Consider the following 16,182-nt stretch of genomic DNA (forward strand, 5'->3'; position numbering starts at 1 on the left):
TTTTTGAACAAGAATCCGCAAGGAAACCCGAATCAGAAATTTTTTCACCCGGGAGTCGCCTCACAGCATGGACTAAACAGTTATTGCAAATTCTTGATACAAATAATTTGTTACAGCAAAACTAGTCGATCGAGAGGATTAACGGTTTTAATCGATGCCAGAAAAGGACCTTGGAAAGTTGCAAGGTCAGTTATTCGGCAAGTCAATGCAGTCTTCGTACCGGAAGAACTATCCAAGTTGGTAGTTCTCAGACCTGATGCTTTTTGGGACAAGCAAAGAGTTGAGAATTGTACTTCCTCATCAAACGATAAACAGGTAAGCATATTGATTGCAAACAGTAAAGTTAAACAAATCGTAACAAAATTTTGATTTCGTAATTTTGTAAATATTAATATCATTCAAAACAGTTCAAGTCTGTTCAGGGTATCTAATTAAATCCACTTTTTGCAACATATAACAAGACTCAATGCAAGTATAATATGCAGATCAGTATCTTATGTTTAAATCCATCAATTAAGAATTATAAAGATAAATACGTTGAATTATATTAGATTGAATATTGCACTGTATTATACAGGGTGTAACAAAAATACAGGTCATAAATTAAATCGCATATTCTGGGACCAAAAATAGTTCGAATGAACTTAACTTAACTTAGTACAAATATGCACATAAAAAAAGTTATAGCCCTTTGAAGTTACAAAATGAAAATCGATATTTTCGAATATATCGAAAACTATTAGAGATTTTTTAATGAAAATAGATATGTGGCATTCTTATGGCAGGGGCATCTTAAAAAAAATTACAATGAAATTTGTACTCCCCATAAAAATTTTATGGGGGTTTTGTTCCCTTAAACCCCCCCCAAACTTTTCTGTACGTTCCAATTAAATCATTATTGTGGTACCATTAGTTAAATTCAATATTTTTAAAACTTTTTTGGCTCTTAATATTTTTTCGATAAGGCAGTTTTTATCGAGTTGCGGCTTCTTTTTTAATATGTTTAAATAAAAATTTTATGGGGGTTTTGTTCCTTTAAACCCCCCAAATGTTTGTGTACGCTCCAATTAAACTATTACTGCGATACCATTAGTTAAACACAATGTTTTTAAAAATTTTTTGCCTCTTTGTATTTTTTCGACAAGGCACCTTTTATCGAGATATAGCTTCTCTTTTAATACGGTTCAAAATATACCTAAAAATGGAAATCATACATAAATTTTCATATTATTACCAAGTCTCCATAATCGTACTTAACCATATACAAATATGTGGTGGATTTGACAAATATTCAAAATATCTCGATAAAAACTGACTTTTCGAAAAAGTACTAAGAGCCAAAAAAGTTTTAAAAATATTGTGTTTAAGTAATGGTACTACAATAATAATTTAATTGGAACGTACACAAAAGTTTGGGGGGTTTAAAGGAATTAAACCCCCATAAAATTTTTATAGGGTGTCCAAATTTCACTATAATTTTTTCTTAAGATGCTACTGTCATAAGAATGCCATATGTTCATTTTCAATAAAAAATCTTTAATAGTTTTCGATATATTGGAAAAAATCGATTTTCATTTTGTAACTTCAAAGGGATGTAACTTTTTTTATATGCACATTTGTACTAAGGTAAGTTAGGTTCAATCAAACTATTTTTGGTCCCAGAATATGGGATTAAATTTATGACCTGTATTTTCGTTACACCCTGCAGTATTGTTAAAAGCTATGCTGAATATAGACCAAAATGTTATTAAATATGTTAAAAGCTGTGACCGTTTTGGAGTGTAATTTCCAGGGGCAACTCCGAATTGCATGAAAATTTGGATTTAGGTTCTACTTACCCTGCACTTCAAAGTTGAATTTGTGCCGTTGGTTGCTTTTACTTGGGGGGTGACATTTACTCCTTCTCGGGGGGTAAAAAACGCGTGTTTAAAATAAGGCCGGAAATGGCTAAATTGACTTATTTTAAGCACCTTTTGTTCTTTTAAGTTTTTTACGTAAGTTAATACTTTTCGAGTTATTCGCGATTTAAAATGTTGATTTTTCGACAAAAAAACTACGTTTTCACACCGTTTTTTCCAAATAACTCAAAAAGTAAATATTTTATCGAAAAAAATATTTTCAACAAAAGTGTAGCCTATAAAAAAACGAAAAAAATGGTGTACCAGTAAAGTCTACAAATTGAGTAGAAGCCAAGTTGTAGCTCATGAAAAATACGTTCTTATTCATCTAATTCCAAATAGAATAATTCAACGCGAAATCACCGAAGAAAGAAGCGTTTTTCGGGAAAGCCTTACTAACATTTTTAACGTATCGAAAAAAGCTTATTATTTATTTTTTACAAAAGTTTACAGCATCAAAAATAAAAGAGTTACACTGAAAAAAAAGTTGGCCCCTTTTTTTTTGGTAAAAAAAATCGTGAAAACCTCCCTCTATTTGGCACCCTAAATGAAATTAATCGTTTGGCTTTACCATCTATTTTAACTGTATGTTTATTGTTTATATGATCTGTAAGTTTGATTGGTTTGAAGTGCTTATTTTTGAAAACATTTGGTTTTATAGTAAAAAAAGAATTTTTGAAAAATTTCATTTTTTCAAAATAACTTAAAAGTATTAGTGCTAAGAAAAATCTTAAAAAGTAAAAAAATGTAGGTTTTGCTATTATACATATGCTAGTTTCATTTTGTTTCTCCGTAAGACAAAAATTGGTTAAGATATGGCTGTTCAAAATTTGCATACACTCGTGATTAGTGACCCATTTAAGCTTTCTCAATTATAACCCTTTCAAAAATAAACACTTTAAACTGGCGAGACTGACAGATCATATAAAAAATAAATAGGTAAGTAAATTGCTTGTAAAGCGGTAGCGATTAATTTCATTTTGGGAGCTAAACACGGCGAGATTTTCATGATTTTTTACAAAAAAAGAGGGCCAACTTTATTTTGAGCGTAACTCGCTTATTTTTAATGCTAAAACTTTTGTTAACAATTAAAACAAAGCTTTTTATAAATACTTTAAAAAAAGTTTAAATGGGTTTTTCCCGAAAAGTGCTTAATTTTTCGGTGATTTCACCTTGAAATATTCGATTTGGAATTAGATGAATAAAAACGTATTTTTCATGAGCTACAACTTTATTTTTATTTGATTGATAGACTTAACTGATACACCATTTTTTGGGTTTTTTATAAGCTACACTTTTGCAAAGGATATTTTTTTCGATAAAATATTTACTTTTTGACTTATTTGCAAAAAACTGTCTGAAAACGTAGTTTTTTTGTCGAAAAATCAACATTTTCAATGGCAAATAACTCGAAAAGTATTGACTTAAGTAAAAAACTCTATAGAACAAAAGTTACTTAAAATCAGTAAATTCATCCATTTCCGGTCTTATCGTGAACTTATGTTTTTTCACCCCCGAGAAGGGGTGAGTGTCACCCCCCAAGTAAAAGCAACCAGCAACCTAAATCCAAATTTTCTTGCAATTCGGAGTTGCCCCTGAAAATTACACGGTATCCCCGAATTCTCCGTTTATTTACTGGGCTAATAGTTCCCAGTTAACTGTTGAGATATTTAAAAGATGATTTAATTTCATTATTGATGATGGAGATAGGAAAGTGATTGCTGTCATAGAGACCATCATACTACGACAACCGTAGTGTTATGATAGAGACTGTCGCGCGTGTACCAGATAAAACGAGGAGCTGTTTTAGGACCACTAATGCTCAGGCCAATTGAAGAGAAGGATCCAGAATGGTTTTCAAAATATGTGTTATTTTCTGTTTAAAAGGTTAATATCACACTTAATGATAACATACACAATAATTATTACCTCTAGAAAACGTAATTTTTAGATCCTTATACAGGGTGAGTCATGAGGAACTGTACATACCCCTACCTCGTATAGAGGCTCCTATGGGGAATAACAAATGACCATTAAAAAGTGTCTGCTCCCATTGTTTAATAATATACAGGGCGAGTTTCGCATTTTGACAGAAATTTGTATTCGTCATAATTTTTGAACGGTTAGATCGATGTGTCTCTTATTTTGGTCAATCATTACACTGTTACCACCTAATCAACTGATTTATTCAAACTTGAAAAAAATCAGGTCCGGCTTCAAAAAAATTAGTTCGTTTGGGTCTTAGAAAAAATTTCACCCTGTATACGCTTTTTGAAAACTATAATATGAATTTTACAAATGAGACAAATAAGCAATTAAAATGACATATTTATTTTTTTCCCCACACGATTACTTAATTTTTTATAAAAAAATCAAATTTGACTATGAATTAAAAGTTTGGTAAAGTGAACCGTAGATTTAAAAAAAAATAACTTTTATTACAAAAATTAATTTTTTTTGAACAAATATTTAATTTATGTTACCACCCAATCAACTGATTTATACAAGCTAGAAAAGAATCAGGCCCGGATTTAAAAAATTAGTTCGTTTTAGTCTTAGAACAAATTTCACCCTGTATACGCTTTTTGAAAACTCTAATATGAATTTTACAAATTAGACAAATAGGCAATTAAAATGGCATATCTATTTTTTCCCACATGATTACTTCATTTTTTATAAAAAATCAAATTTGTTTTCATAATCCGTTATTAATCGGATTAAAAAAAAATTTTGGAAAAAAGCGGGTATAACTTTTTTTTGGAGGGGGCTGGAGGTCTAATTTTTTTTATATGCAGTGTATTTTATCAAACACTATGTTTTTAATTTTTTTCAGATTTTTCCGTAAGGTTCGCAACCTGCAAAAATCTAAAAAACTGTTTTTTGGGGGTTTTTGGGGATTTTCCCTAGTTTATAGACGTCAAAATAGATCTAATCAATATGTTATCACCCAATCAACTGATTTATACAAGCTAGAAAAAATCAGGCCCGGATTTAAAAAATTAGTTCGTTTTAGTCTTACAAAAAATTCCACCCTGTATACGCTTTTTGAATACTCTAATATGAATTTTACAAATTGGACAAATAGGCAATTAAAATGGCATATCTATTTTTTTCCCACATGATTACTTAATTTTTTATAAAAAATCAAATTTGACATGTAAATACGACTATATAAATTTGACAAATAATTTAAAGTTTGGTAAAGTGAACCATATTTACTAGAAACCAGATTTAAAAAAATTAACTTTTATTACAAAAATTAATTTTTTTTGAACAAATATTTAATTTATGTTACCACCCAACCAACTGATTTATTCAAACAAGAAAAAAATCAGGCCCCTATTTAAAAAATTAGTTCGTTTTGGTCTTAGAAAAAATTTCACCCTGCATACGCTTTTTGAAAACTCTAGTATGAATTTTACAAATTAGACAAATAGACAATTAAAATGGCGTATTAATTTTTTTCCCCACACGATTACTTAATTTTTTATTAAAAAATCAAATTTGTCAAAATCGGAATTTTACCATAAAAATAAAAAATTAAACGTTTTTCTTAAAATTAACAGCTTCACCATTTTTTCTTCTATACCACGTCTAGATCTAAAACCCATAATACTTCTCTTTGGATTCTATAGTTTAACATAGACGTGATCAAATAGATAAATTTTAAATTTTTTCACTTAATTTATGCGATTTAACTTTGCAATTCACCTTTTATTTTTAAAAATTCATAACTTTTATGAGAAGACTGAAAGTCTACAACAATTTTCATAGTCTTCACAATGGTAAGAGATATGTGCTGTAAAAATTTCAGAAAAAAAAAATATTAAAATGGAACAGAGTTGTAGCGAGTTAAACCGTGATTTCATTTTTTTTTATTTTTAGGTTAAAATTCCGATTTTGACAAATTTGATTTTTTAATAAAAAATTAAGTAATCGTGTGGGGAAAAAATAAATATGCCATTTTAATTACCTATTTGTCTAATTTGTAAAATTCATATTAGACATTTCAGAAAGCGTATACAGGGTGAAATTTTTTCTAAGACCAAAACGAACTAATTTTTTAAATCCGGGCCTGATTTTTTTTAGTTTGAATAAATCAGTTGATTGGGTGGTAACATAAATTAAATATTTGTTAAAAAAAATTAATTTTTGTAATAAAAGTTAATTTTTTTAAATCTGGTTTCTAGTAAATATGGTTCACTTTACCAAACTTTTAATTATTCATAGTCAAATTTGATTTTTTTATAAAAAAATTAAGTAATCGTGTGGGGAAAAAATAAATATGCCATTTTAATTGCCTATTTGTCTAATTTGTAAAATTCATATTAGAGTTTTCAAAAAGCATATACAGGGTGAAATTTTTTCTAAGACTAAACCGAACTAATTTTTTAACTCCGGGCCTGATTTTTTTCTAGCTTGTATAAATCAGTTAATTGGGTGGTAACATAAATTAAATATTTGTTCAAAAAAAATTAATTTTTGTAATAAAAGTTATTTGCGAAACTCGCCCTGTATGTTATTAAACAATGGGAGCAGACACTTTTTAATGGTCATTTGTTATTCCCCATAGGAGCCTCTATACGAGGTAGGAGTATGTACAGTTCCTCATGACTCACCCTGTATACGGGCGTCGTAATCTCCAACAAGTAGATATGAATGTAGCTTGAAGTTGGCTAATGAGATGTGAAACTTCAGATCTGGAGAGAATATAGTTAGGAGGAATATATGCATATGACAATTTGGTTGGGACACCATGGACTTACTGCTACAGTTTTTAGGATTGTGTTTAACAAATAGTGTTGGTAAAAAACATCATTGAAATGAAAAGGAAGAATCCGCTGTTATAGAAGCTAGAGTAGTTTTTAAGATAGGGGTTGTATGTTGCATTGAAACTAGTCTCTTGTAAGCAGAGAAAGTCAAGGTAGCAATCTGAGATTTATTTTTTATTTTTACGTGTTATGCGATATCTTATTGACCTTTCTTGGAGAAATTGGTACAAAAATTGTAAATTTTAGAGCAGAGATCGTTGTATCATTCGTTAAATTTTAATGCTTCTGTATAAGGATCGTTTTTCCGAAGATGTTATCAAGGAAAGCTATCAAATTATTTTGTGGAAGTATGAATGCATCTGGTGCATGATTGTAGGCTTCTTTTATTGGCTTTTTTAATTTGTTCAGTTAAACCGATTTCTATAGGTACGTTTGTCAACTGTTTCTTCCTGTTCTTTTGTTTTGTCATTCTGTATCTGACTGCCAGATGAAATGGGTGCAAGCATGCTAACAGTCGACACTTCCGAGCGACCTCGTATGAGGGCTGGTTTTTGTACAATAATAATTGTGTCATGTTGTGAAGTATCTGTGATAGGGACCTGAATAATCCTGAGCCATCCATGAACACAATCTTCTACTAGTAGATAACAAAAAGTCTACAAGTGTCTATCGACTGTGTGTTAACTAGTAAAACGGTAGTGATCATGGATGGTTAGAATTTAATTGTGAAATTTATATTAAATTAAATGATGGAGGATTAGCGCAATTCTAGGCGTTGTGTCCTGTTTTTTTACAGATAAAACACTGATCGCGGTCCGGACAATAATCCCGGACAAAAAATCCCCACAAATTATCCCTGGACAAAAAATCCCCGGACAAAAATCCCCGCAAAAAATCCCCGCAAAAAATCCCCACAAATAATCCCCACAAATAATCCCCGGACAAATAATCCCCGGACAAAAAATCCCCACAAAAAATCCCAGACAAAAAATCCCCACAAATTTTTTTGGACAAAATATTCCCACAAAAAATCCCGGACAAAAAATCCCCAAGAAATGTTTGCTGCCGAATAGTTCTCTAAAAGTTTTCCCGTGAATGGTGGAAGATATGAGGAATAAGCTAAGGCTGTGGAAATCATTTATTTTCTTAAATCTTTTGTTCATTCTGCTTTGAATAACTCTGTTCAAAACGTTGTCATTGTTGTGATGATAACTGCTGGTACTGAAAACGATAATCTTTATTATACTAATGCAAAAAATCCATTCCACGCATCGCCAGGAAAGTTATACAAAGCTTTTCGATTATTTTGACTTTTCTGGTGATTTTGGGAATAAATTAAGTTACGGGCATTACTATTCGATATCCGGTTTTTAAAAAACGTAATTGAGGATCTGTGTGCATAAAAAACTTTAAGAATTTATCCATAAATCAAACCAGACATCGCTGCTCGGGTAGAGGCCAGATGGTATAAGGTCTGTAGGACGGCCTAGAAAAAGGTAGGGATAAGGTCTGTAGGATGGCTTAGAAAGAGGTAGAAAGTTGCAGTCAGAGAAGACCTGGAGAAAATGGGAGTGAAACAATGGGAAATAGTGGCACAGGACCGACAAACATGGAAGGCAATAGTAAACGCGGTAAAGACTCTAGAATAGAAGAGTTATAATGTCATTGATGATGATGATGACTAAATATTTTTGACGTTACATTAACAAAAAGGAACAGAAATTTTTGCATTACAATCAAAATTATCGTTTTCAGGACCAGCAGTTATTATCACGAATAGGCAATAAATACAACATGATTCCCACAGCCTTAGCTTATTCCCCATATCTTTCACGATTTTTGAAATAACTCACAATTGGAATTGGAAATTTGGTAATCGAAATTACAATTCATGCTTAATTTTAATTGCTAATCATTATTTTCGTGCCGAAAACTGGTTTCATGGCGATTGCTATAACTTTCATGCACTGAGGCTGAAAAACATTTGCGTCGATTGCATTCACGGAAAAAATTTTAGAGAACTATTCGGTAGCAAATATTTCCTGAGATTTTTTGTCCGGGATTATTTGTGGGGATAATTTGTCAAAAAAAATTGTGGGGATTTTGTGTCCGGGAATATTTGTCCGGGGATTTTTTGTTCTAGCTTCGGCTGTAGTAGAAGAAACATAGGTTTGGTCTCGAAAGTTAAGAATGTGGGAATACTCATCTCATGGGCCATCAGCAAAAAGGAAATCGGGGACGCTAATAATTGAAGCCAAGATTTTTTATGGCTACAATATCATGTGTTAACGGTTGAGGAAATATTAATTTGATATGACGATTCGTTGTGTGGGAGAACCAGTCTGCGAATATTTAGGGCAATGTCTCCTATTTTGATGCTATTTTAATAACTGTTTGGCAGGAGTCCGGACAAATAATCCCCGGACAAATAATCCCGGACAAAAAATCCCCACAAAAAATCCCGGACAAATAATCCTAACAAATTGTTTTGGACAAAATATCCCCACAAATAATCCCGGACAAAAAATCCCCAAGAAATATTTGCTGCCGAATAGCTCTCTAAAAGTTTACCCGAGATTTTAAAAAGTTTCGAATTCCAATTCCATGCTGAAAACTTCAAATTTTACATGACAAAAGAGTGTGAGGTCATGTATAATTTAAAGTTTTCAGCATGAAATTGGAATTCGAAATTTGTTTCAGGAGAACTTTTAGAGGACTATTCGACAACAAATATTTCTTGGGGATTTTTTGTCCAGGATTTTTTGTGGGGATATTTTGTCCAAAAAAATTTGTGGAGATTTTTTGTCCGGGATTATTTGTCCGGGGATTTTTTGTTCTAGCTTCGGCTGTAGTAGAAAAAACATAAGTTTGGTCTCTAAAGTTAAGAATGTGGGAATACTCATATCATGGGCCATCAGCAAAAAGGAAATCGGGGACGCTAATAATTGAAGCCACTATTTTTTATGTCTACAATATCATGTGTTAACGGTTGAGGAAATATTAATTTGATATGACGATTCGTTGTGTGGGAGAACCAGTCTGCGAATATTTAGGGCAATGTTTCCTATTTGGATGCTATTTTAATAACTGTTTGGCAGGAGTCCGGACAAATAATCCCGGACAAAAAATCCCCACAAAAAATCCCGGACAAATAATCCTAACAAATTGTTTTGGACAAAATATCCCCACAAATAATCCCGGACAAAAAATCCCCAAGAAATATTTGCTGCCGAATAGCTCTCTAAAAGTTTTCCCGAAATTTTAAAAAATTTCGAATTCCAATTCCATGCTGAAAACTTCAAATTTTACATGACAAAAGAGTGTGAGGTCATGTATAATTTAAATTTTTCAGCATGGAATTGGAATTCGAAATTTGTTTCAGGAAAACTTTTAGAGAACTATTCGACAACAAATATTTCTTGGGGATTTTTTGTCCAGGATTTTTTGTGGGGATATTTTGTCCAAAAAAATTTGTGGGGGTTATTTGTCCGTGATTTTTTGTGGTAATTTTTTGTCCGCGGATTATTTATCCGGGGATTTTTTGTCCGGGGATTTTTTGTCTGGGGATTTTTTGTCCAGGGATAATTTGTGGGGATTTTTTTGTCCGGGATTATTTGTCCGGAGATTATTTGTCCTAACTTCGTTTGGCATAGATACATTAAAAGATTACATTTGATTAAAAAATATTACAGAAGCCATTAAAGGAGAACAATAACATGGTTTTCGAAAGAGCACTTATAATCCTTGGAATGACGAAGAGGAAGAAACAACTATTCAATCATTATGCCAAACTGAGCATATTGTTGATGATTGTTAGTTTGCTAATGTTCGTAATTCGGCGTATAGTAGTTTTAGAATAAAGAAAATACCGGTATGTATATGCAACTTATTTATAAATAACCACACATTGTGTCAATTAAAAGCAGGAATAACAATAAGCGACATATTTATAGTGAATTATCATTGCACTGTAAATCTATACTTTATATCAAATTACTCGTACTCGTTACTTTTATTCTTGATTAAATTCCGTATAGCTTAGATTACACATGTCAATGTCTGCAGAATGTAGAGACTAAGGCCTGATACAAAGTAGTGATTTGTAAATCTTTAGGCAAGCAATAAACGCAATATCATCCAGTAATTCTCTTAACACTCATCTTGTTCTAATTACAATAATGATTTTAACATTTGATTATTTTCAGTTTGGTGGATTCATTATAAGCAATTACCTCAGAATTATATATTTTAGGGAGTTTTAATATTGCATCACTTTCAACCTTTTGGTATTTTGTTCCTCTCATCACGTGCCTAAGGTATTATACTGTTGCTTTTGACAGACTTCTTCATTAGTAACTCTGTGTACGTAACACATTCTCAGGATTCATTTGTAAAGAATTATCTAGAATTGTTTGTTATAAGTCATCTAGAAACAAATACATATTTCAAAACATCCCGTACTCACTCCTTTACATTCAGTATATAGTCCTTTACATCGGTCAAACTGGTGGAACCTTTAGCAAACGTATAGCAGAACATGAAAAAGGTTGTAAATAATAGGTAAACAGATTTTACGTACACACTTCACCTTCTATATCATAATCATTCTTTTAATGAATAATTTCAAATTCTTCATACTTAAAATGAAGGCTTTAAACTATCTTTATTAAAATTTATTAATAAATTAATTGAGGTACTTTAGACAAACAGCTTCTCTTCCTCAGCATATTCTGTTATAGACTGTAAAGTGTAGACGCATAATAAAGTAAAAATACATCAATAATATTGAGAAAGGTGGTTCGGCCGTGCATGGAGTAATGTTGTTCCTAACACGGGCTCCGTAAAATTGTTATTTTTAAGCGATAAAACAAAGTTATAAATTGTGAATTTGTGCCTAATTATTGTCGATAACTGTAAGTGTACAAGATTTAATTAGTTTCTTTGTAAAAACGTTATGAATTTAATATATTGGGACAGTTTGTTAATTCTATTATAAACAATCTCTAGTTATCAGTTGTTTCACGTTAATTACACCTGTCTTTATACAGACCCATATACATACCTGTTTTTGCAGGTGGTCAGGGTGGGATTCTTTTTATTGGCAAAGAGTGTTTAATAAAATTAATTAACAATGGAAAATAATGTTACCACTATGCAATCGAATATCCAATATCAACAAAATGTCTCACAAACATATTCTTTAACAACAACATCAAACGTTCAGTTTTCTTCTAAAGAGAAGGCCATCATTTTTAATGCACTAGACAATACCAAACTCCAAGAATACCTTATCCCATTGGGAAATATAATCCAACCCAAAAATATTATATTATGCTCTCGACTGTCTAACAATCGCATCTGTATGTACCTATCTAGCAAACAACTGGTAGAAGATTATATGACCAACAGAGGATACATTGAAATTCAAGGCGAAATTGTTCGAGCTAGGAAATTAATAACACCAGCAGAGAGGATTGTCCTCTCCAACGTATGCCCCTCCATACCTCATGAAATACTTATCAACGAATTACAAAATATTGATTTAGTACCGGCTTCACCTATGACATTCCTTAAAATTAGTGCCACCTTACCTAAATATAACCATATTCTCAGCTTTGGGAGACAAATATACATCAGTCCCACAATTTAACACTTCCGGAATCATTTCTACTTGAGTTTGATAATACCTCTTATAGGATTTTCATATCACAAGATGGTTTGGTCTGCTACAATTGCAAAAAGCCTGGTCACAAGGCATCTTAGTGTTTCGAATCAACAGTTCTAGTAGATCAACATTCAAATAATGAAAAATATTTACCCAGCCTAGATAATGCAATTTCGCAACAAACACATACACTATCAAAAGCAATTTCCCACGTTCCCAGCAATGCAGATTCCCAACATGTACATCAACTTTCAGAAGAACCAATGTTAGCATCCCACGATTCAAACACAACAATCACGATAACAAACATTGCTCAAGAGTCCAACTCTCATAAGCGCACCGTTGATGATATAACTTTACCTGAAATCGAGTCTTCTTCAGCAGAATACAATTTGTTCCTTGAGCCTAAAATTCGGCAAAAAATCAAGAAAACTAAACCTGTTTCAACGGAAAGTAGTAGTAACTCTGTATCACTGCTACTAGAACCCACAAAAACGTTTATTGAAAATCATTCTCCATCTTTCGTTCTTGATTACAACCAACTGGATATGCTTCTAACTAACATTACCGGTTCTGCTGATCCCTTGAGTATCATTCAAGAATACACAAAAGATTACGTCAGTGTAACTGATATATTCACAAAAGTATATCCCCACTTAAAAGATGGAAGTATAAAGCGTAAATTAACGTCTATAAATGTATGCTCAGTTTGGTAAAGAAATTTCTGACTCTGACAGTGACACTTCTCAAATAAGTCAAAAATAAAGTACTCGCGATGCTATTGGTAATGACGAATCGGAGGTCGAACCAAATACTTTAGAATGTCTAAAGTATTTGGTCGAACATCGGAGTGTGGCAAGTGATTTAAAAGCCTTTTCAAAAATAAAGTGTTAAGTGCGTGGAACCGGGAGTGGCATAATTCTGTTTCGAAACTGAAACTGATTAAAAGTGACATTTCTCCATGACAACCGACAACAATAAACAGAAAATCCTAAATAATCTCAACACGTCTGAGACTGGGCCATAGTAGGTATACACCAGTATACACACGCACACCTATTTACAAACAGCAAAGCTCCAAAATGTTCCGTTTATAATGTAGCAGACAGTACAGATCATTTCTTAATTAATTGTCCTAAATATACTATTGAAAGACGTCTATATGGCATCTCGAACAGCTTGCAAACGTTACTGGGAAAGAGCTTTGATTACAGAAAATTAATAGGTTATATATCTTATATCAATATGTTGTACAAAATTTAATCATGTAAGTACTAGGTATTACCATTGTTATATTACTAATATTTGTATACATTGTAAATTATAACCGTTATGTCGCTAATATCCTTCGGGAGGATGCGGCTTTGTTTTGAATAAAAAAAATATTGAGAAAGGCACTCTGCCGAAACTGCTGTAGTAGAAAACAAAAGCTGTCAGTCTTTCATTCTTAAATAAAATTAACTTCCATCAAATAACGGTCGAGACTCGAGGACATCACGTATTTAAAATACTGATATGTTTTGTACACACTTACGAACAAATGAATAAATTGAAATGAAAAGTACTTTTAAAAGTTAATGAAGCATTTAGTTCCTAGCTGAGCGCTTTCGGCTATCGTTAATCAAATCAGAAAATATAAAAAAGTCTTTAAAAATGACAGCAACAAAAAACATTAAAACATTTGGTGCTGGTATGGGTGCAAGCACAAATCCATCTGGGCAGGGTTAAGGTGATGGACAGACTGATGAATATGATAATGACCTATATGTATTATCTATATACAGTGTCTGAAAAAAAATTAATAACTGATGATTGTATCTTAGATTTCAGAGCATGCAGAACATTTTATTAAATTAAGAATAAGGCTTTCTCGTAAAATTAATAATAACAAAGTTTCCCATATGTTGCTAACTTTAGAGTAGAAACGCTATAAATTTAGTCAATTTATGCATGTTCTTTGTTCATACAAGTCTCTCTCACACACACATTTTCTTGATTCATTCAGTCCATACTTTTAAACGCTTTTATTTAGTTCAATAGTTTGCGTCAAATTTTTAGACGTTAATTTGAGTGCCTTTTCTCCAATGCAAATGAATGAAAATTTGCAGACATATTCAGTCGCGGGAACAATACACGAATAATCAATAAAATTTTTTTTATTAATTGTTTAAATAAAAAAAAACGATTTTAATGGAAAATGCTTAAATTCTCTTGTTTTTTACAATGTAAAAACTTGAAACTTTTACGGATTGTAGCTAATGATATGAACTATACATAATATCACTTTTTACGTTAATTGTTTACGTTATGCTTCATAAATAAACAATAAAGTTTCGAATTTTTTGCCGATTCCGACTACTTTTCATGTTAGTACATCATATGTTTTATACATATTTTAATTAACATGACGATATATTTTAATGTTTGAAAAGTGTAAGACTAAAAAATAAAAAATAAAAAAAAATATGAAAAAAATTTTTTTAAGAAACGCTTTTCTTTAGTTACGAGTGACTAAAATTAAAAATATTATAAAAAAATCAACTAAAAAGCAAAAAATAAAAAAAGTTGAAAAAATCTAACACATTCGTTAAAGAAAAGCGTGGGGCGAAAACCGTTTATTCGATGAAGACGCGCCACGCTTTTCTTTGACGAATGTGTTAGATTTTTTCAATTTCTTTTATTTTTTTGCTTTTTAGTTGATTTTTTTTATAATATTTTTAATTTTAGTCACTCATAACTAAAGAAAAGCGTTTCTTAAAAATTGTTTTCATATTTTTTTTTATTTTAGTCTTACTCTTCTTAGTTCTCTATTTTTAGACGTCATGATTTATTTACTTTGACTTAATTTTTTGTCTTGTTGCTGTTTGTAAATGTTTTCTTTTACGATTTCATAAATTTCTTATCATGGTGTAGTGACTATCAGTTTCGGATGTTGACGACCATCATGGTAATCTGTATCTTGTACACTTCTGCTCTGAAAAGATTTGTGGTTGCTGTGTTGAACCACGACGTAGATTTTTCAGCCAGGAAATCCTTCACCTGTCTATAAAATTTCCACCTTTCTCCCTTTCCCTATAAAATTAGTTGCAGCAACCCATATCTTTCGCTGTTTCTCATGATGTGACCGAGGTATTCGACTTTGGCTATTTTTATTGTAGTTAACAGCTCTTTTTCTTGTTGTATTCATAATAAGCCGTCCTGATTTCTTATGACCATCACATTTTCTTATTCTGTATTTTTGTAACAACCTAATTTCACTTTTTGATTAATGTAATATTATTAATAGTCGAGGAAATGAAGCTGAAAAAATGGCAAAACCTCGCAATTTTTTCTTCCAACATCGATTTGTACAAAAATTTGGGATTAGGCTCATTACACCTTCTAGTTCATTTTCTATATCGAGCCGTTGTACGCTTTTGGCTTTTTAAGGGTGAAAACTACCCCTATTTGTAAAAAATTATAAAATAACATTTTAAACTTTAATATTGTCAACATTTGGTTCTTATTAGTTATTTACATAATGATTGTTTTATACTTTAAGATATACTGTCATAATATTTCAACCCTTAAAACCACCCTTGTTGGAGCTATATATAAAAAATTTACTTATCCTAAAAGAATAATTTCGGCTTGAATCGATTTACATAAAAATTTCTGATTAGGATCATCTCACCCTGTACTTCATAATCTACATCATGCTTAAGGGCGTTGATAATTTTTAGGGGTGTATACTACCCCTTATTGTCAAAAATTATATAAAAACATTGTAAACTTTAATATGGGTAAAATTTGGTTTTCATTGGTTACATATTGATTGTTTTATACTTTAGGATATAATATCATAATA

At 31.4% G+C, this 16,182-nt stretch overlaps 1 protein-coding gene across 6 annotated transcripts in view; it reads left to right on the forward strand.

Annotated features, from left to right (window-relative positions):
* The window catches only part of LOC114338523 (titin), a 751,244-nt gene that overhangs the window by 66,354 nt on the left and 668,708 nt on the right, over positions 1-16,182 (forward strand). For all 6 annotated transcript variants that reach the window (XM_050662823.1, XM_050662825.1, XM_050662826.1 and 3 more), the window contains exon 3: positions 117-315. In XM_050662823.1, the coding sequence (XP_050518780.1) occupies positions 117-315 (199 nt within the window). The remainder of the gene's footprint in view (positions 1-116; positions 316-16,182) is intronic.

This window comes from Diabrotica virgifera, chromosome 9 (genome assembly GCF_917563875.1).
Source record: "Diabrotica virgifera virgifera chromosome 9, PGI_DIABVI_V3a".
Lineage (NCBI taxonomy): Eukaryota > Metazoa > Arthropoda > Insecta > Coleoptera > Chrysomelidae > Diabrotica > Diabrotica virgifera.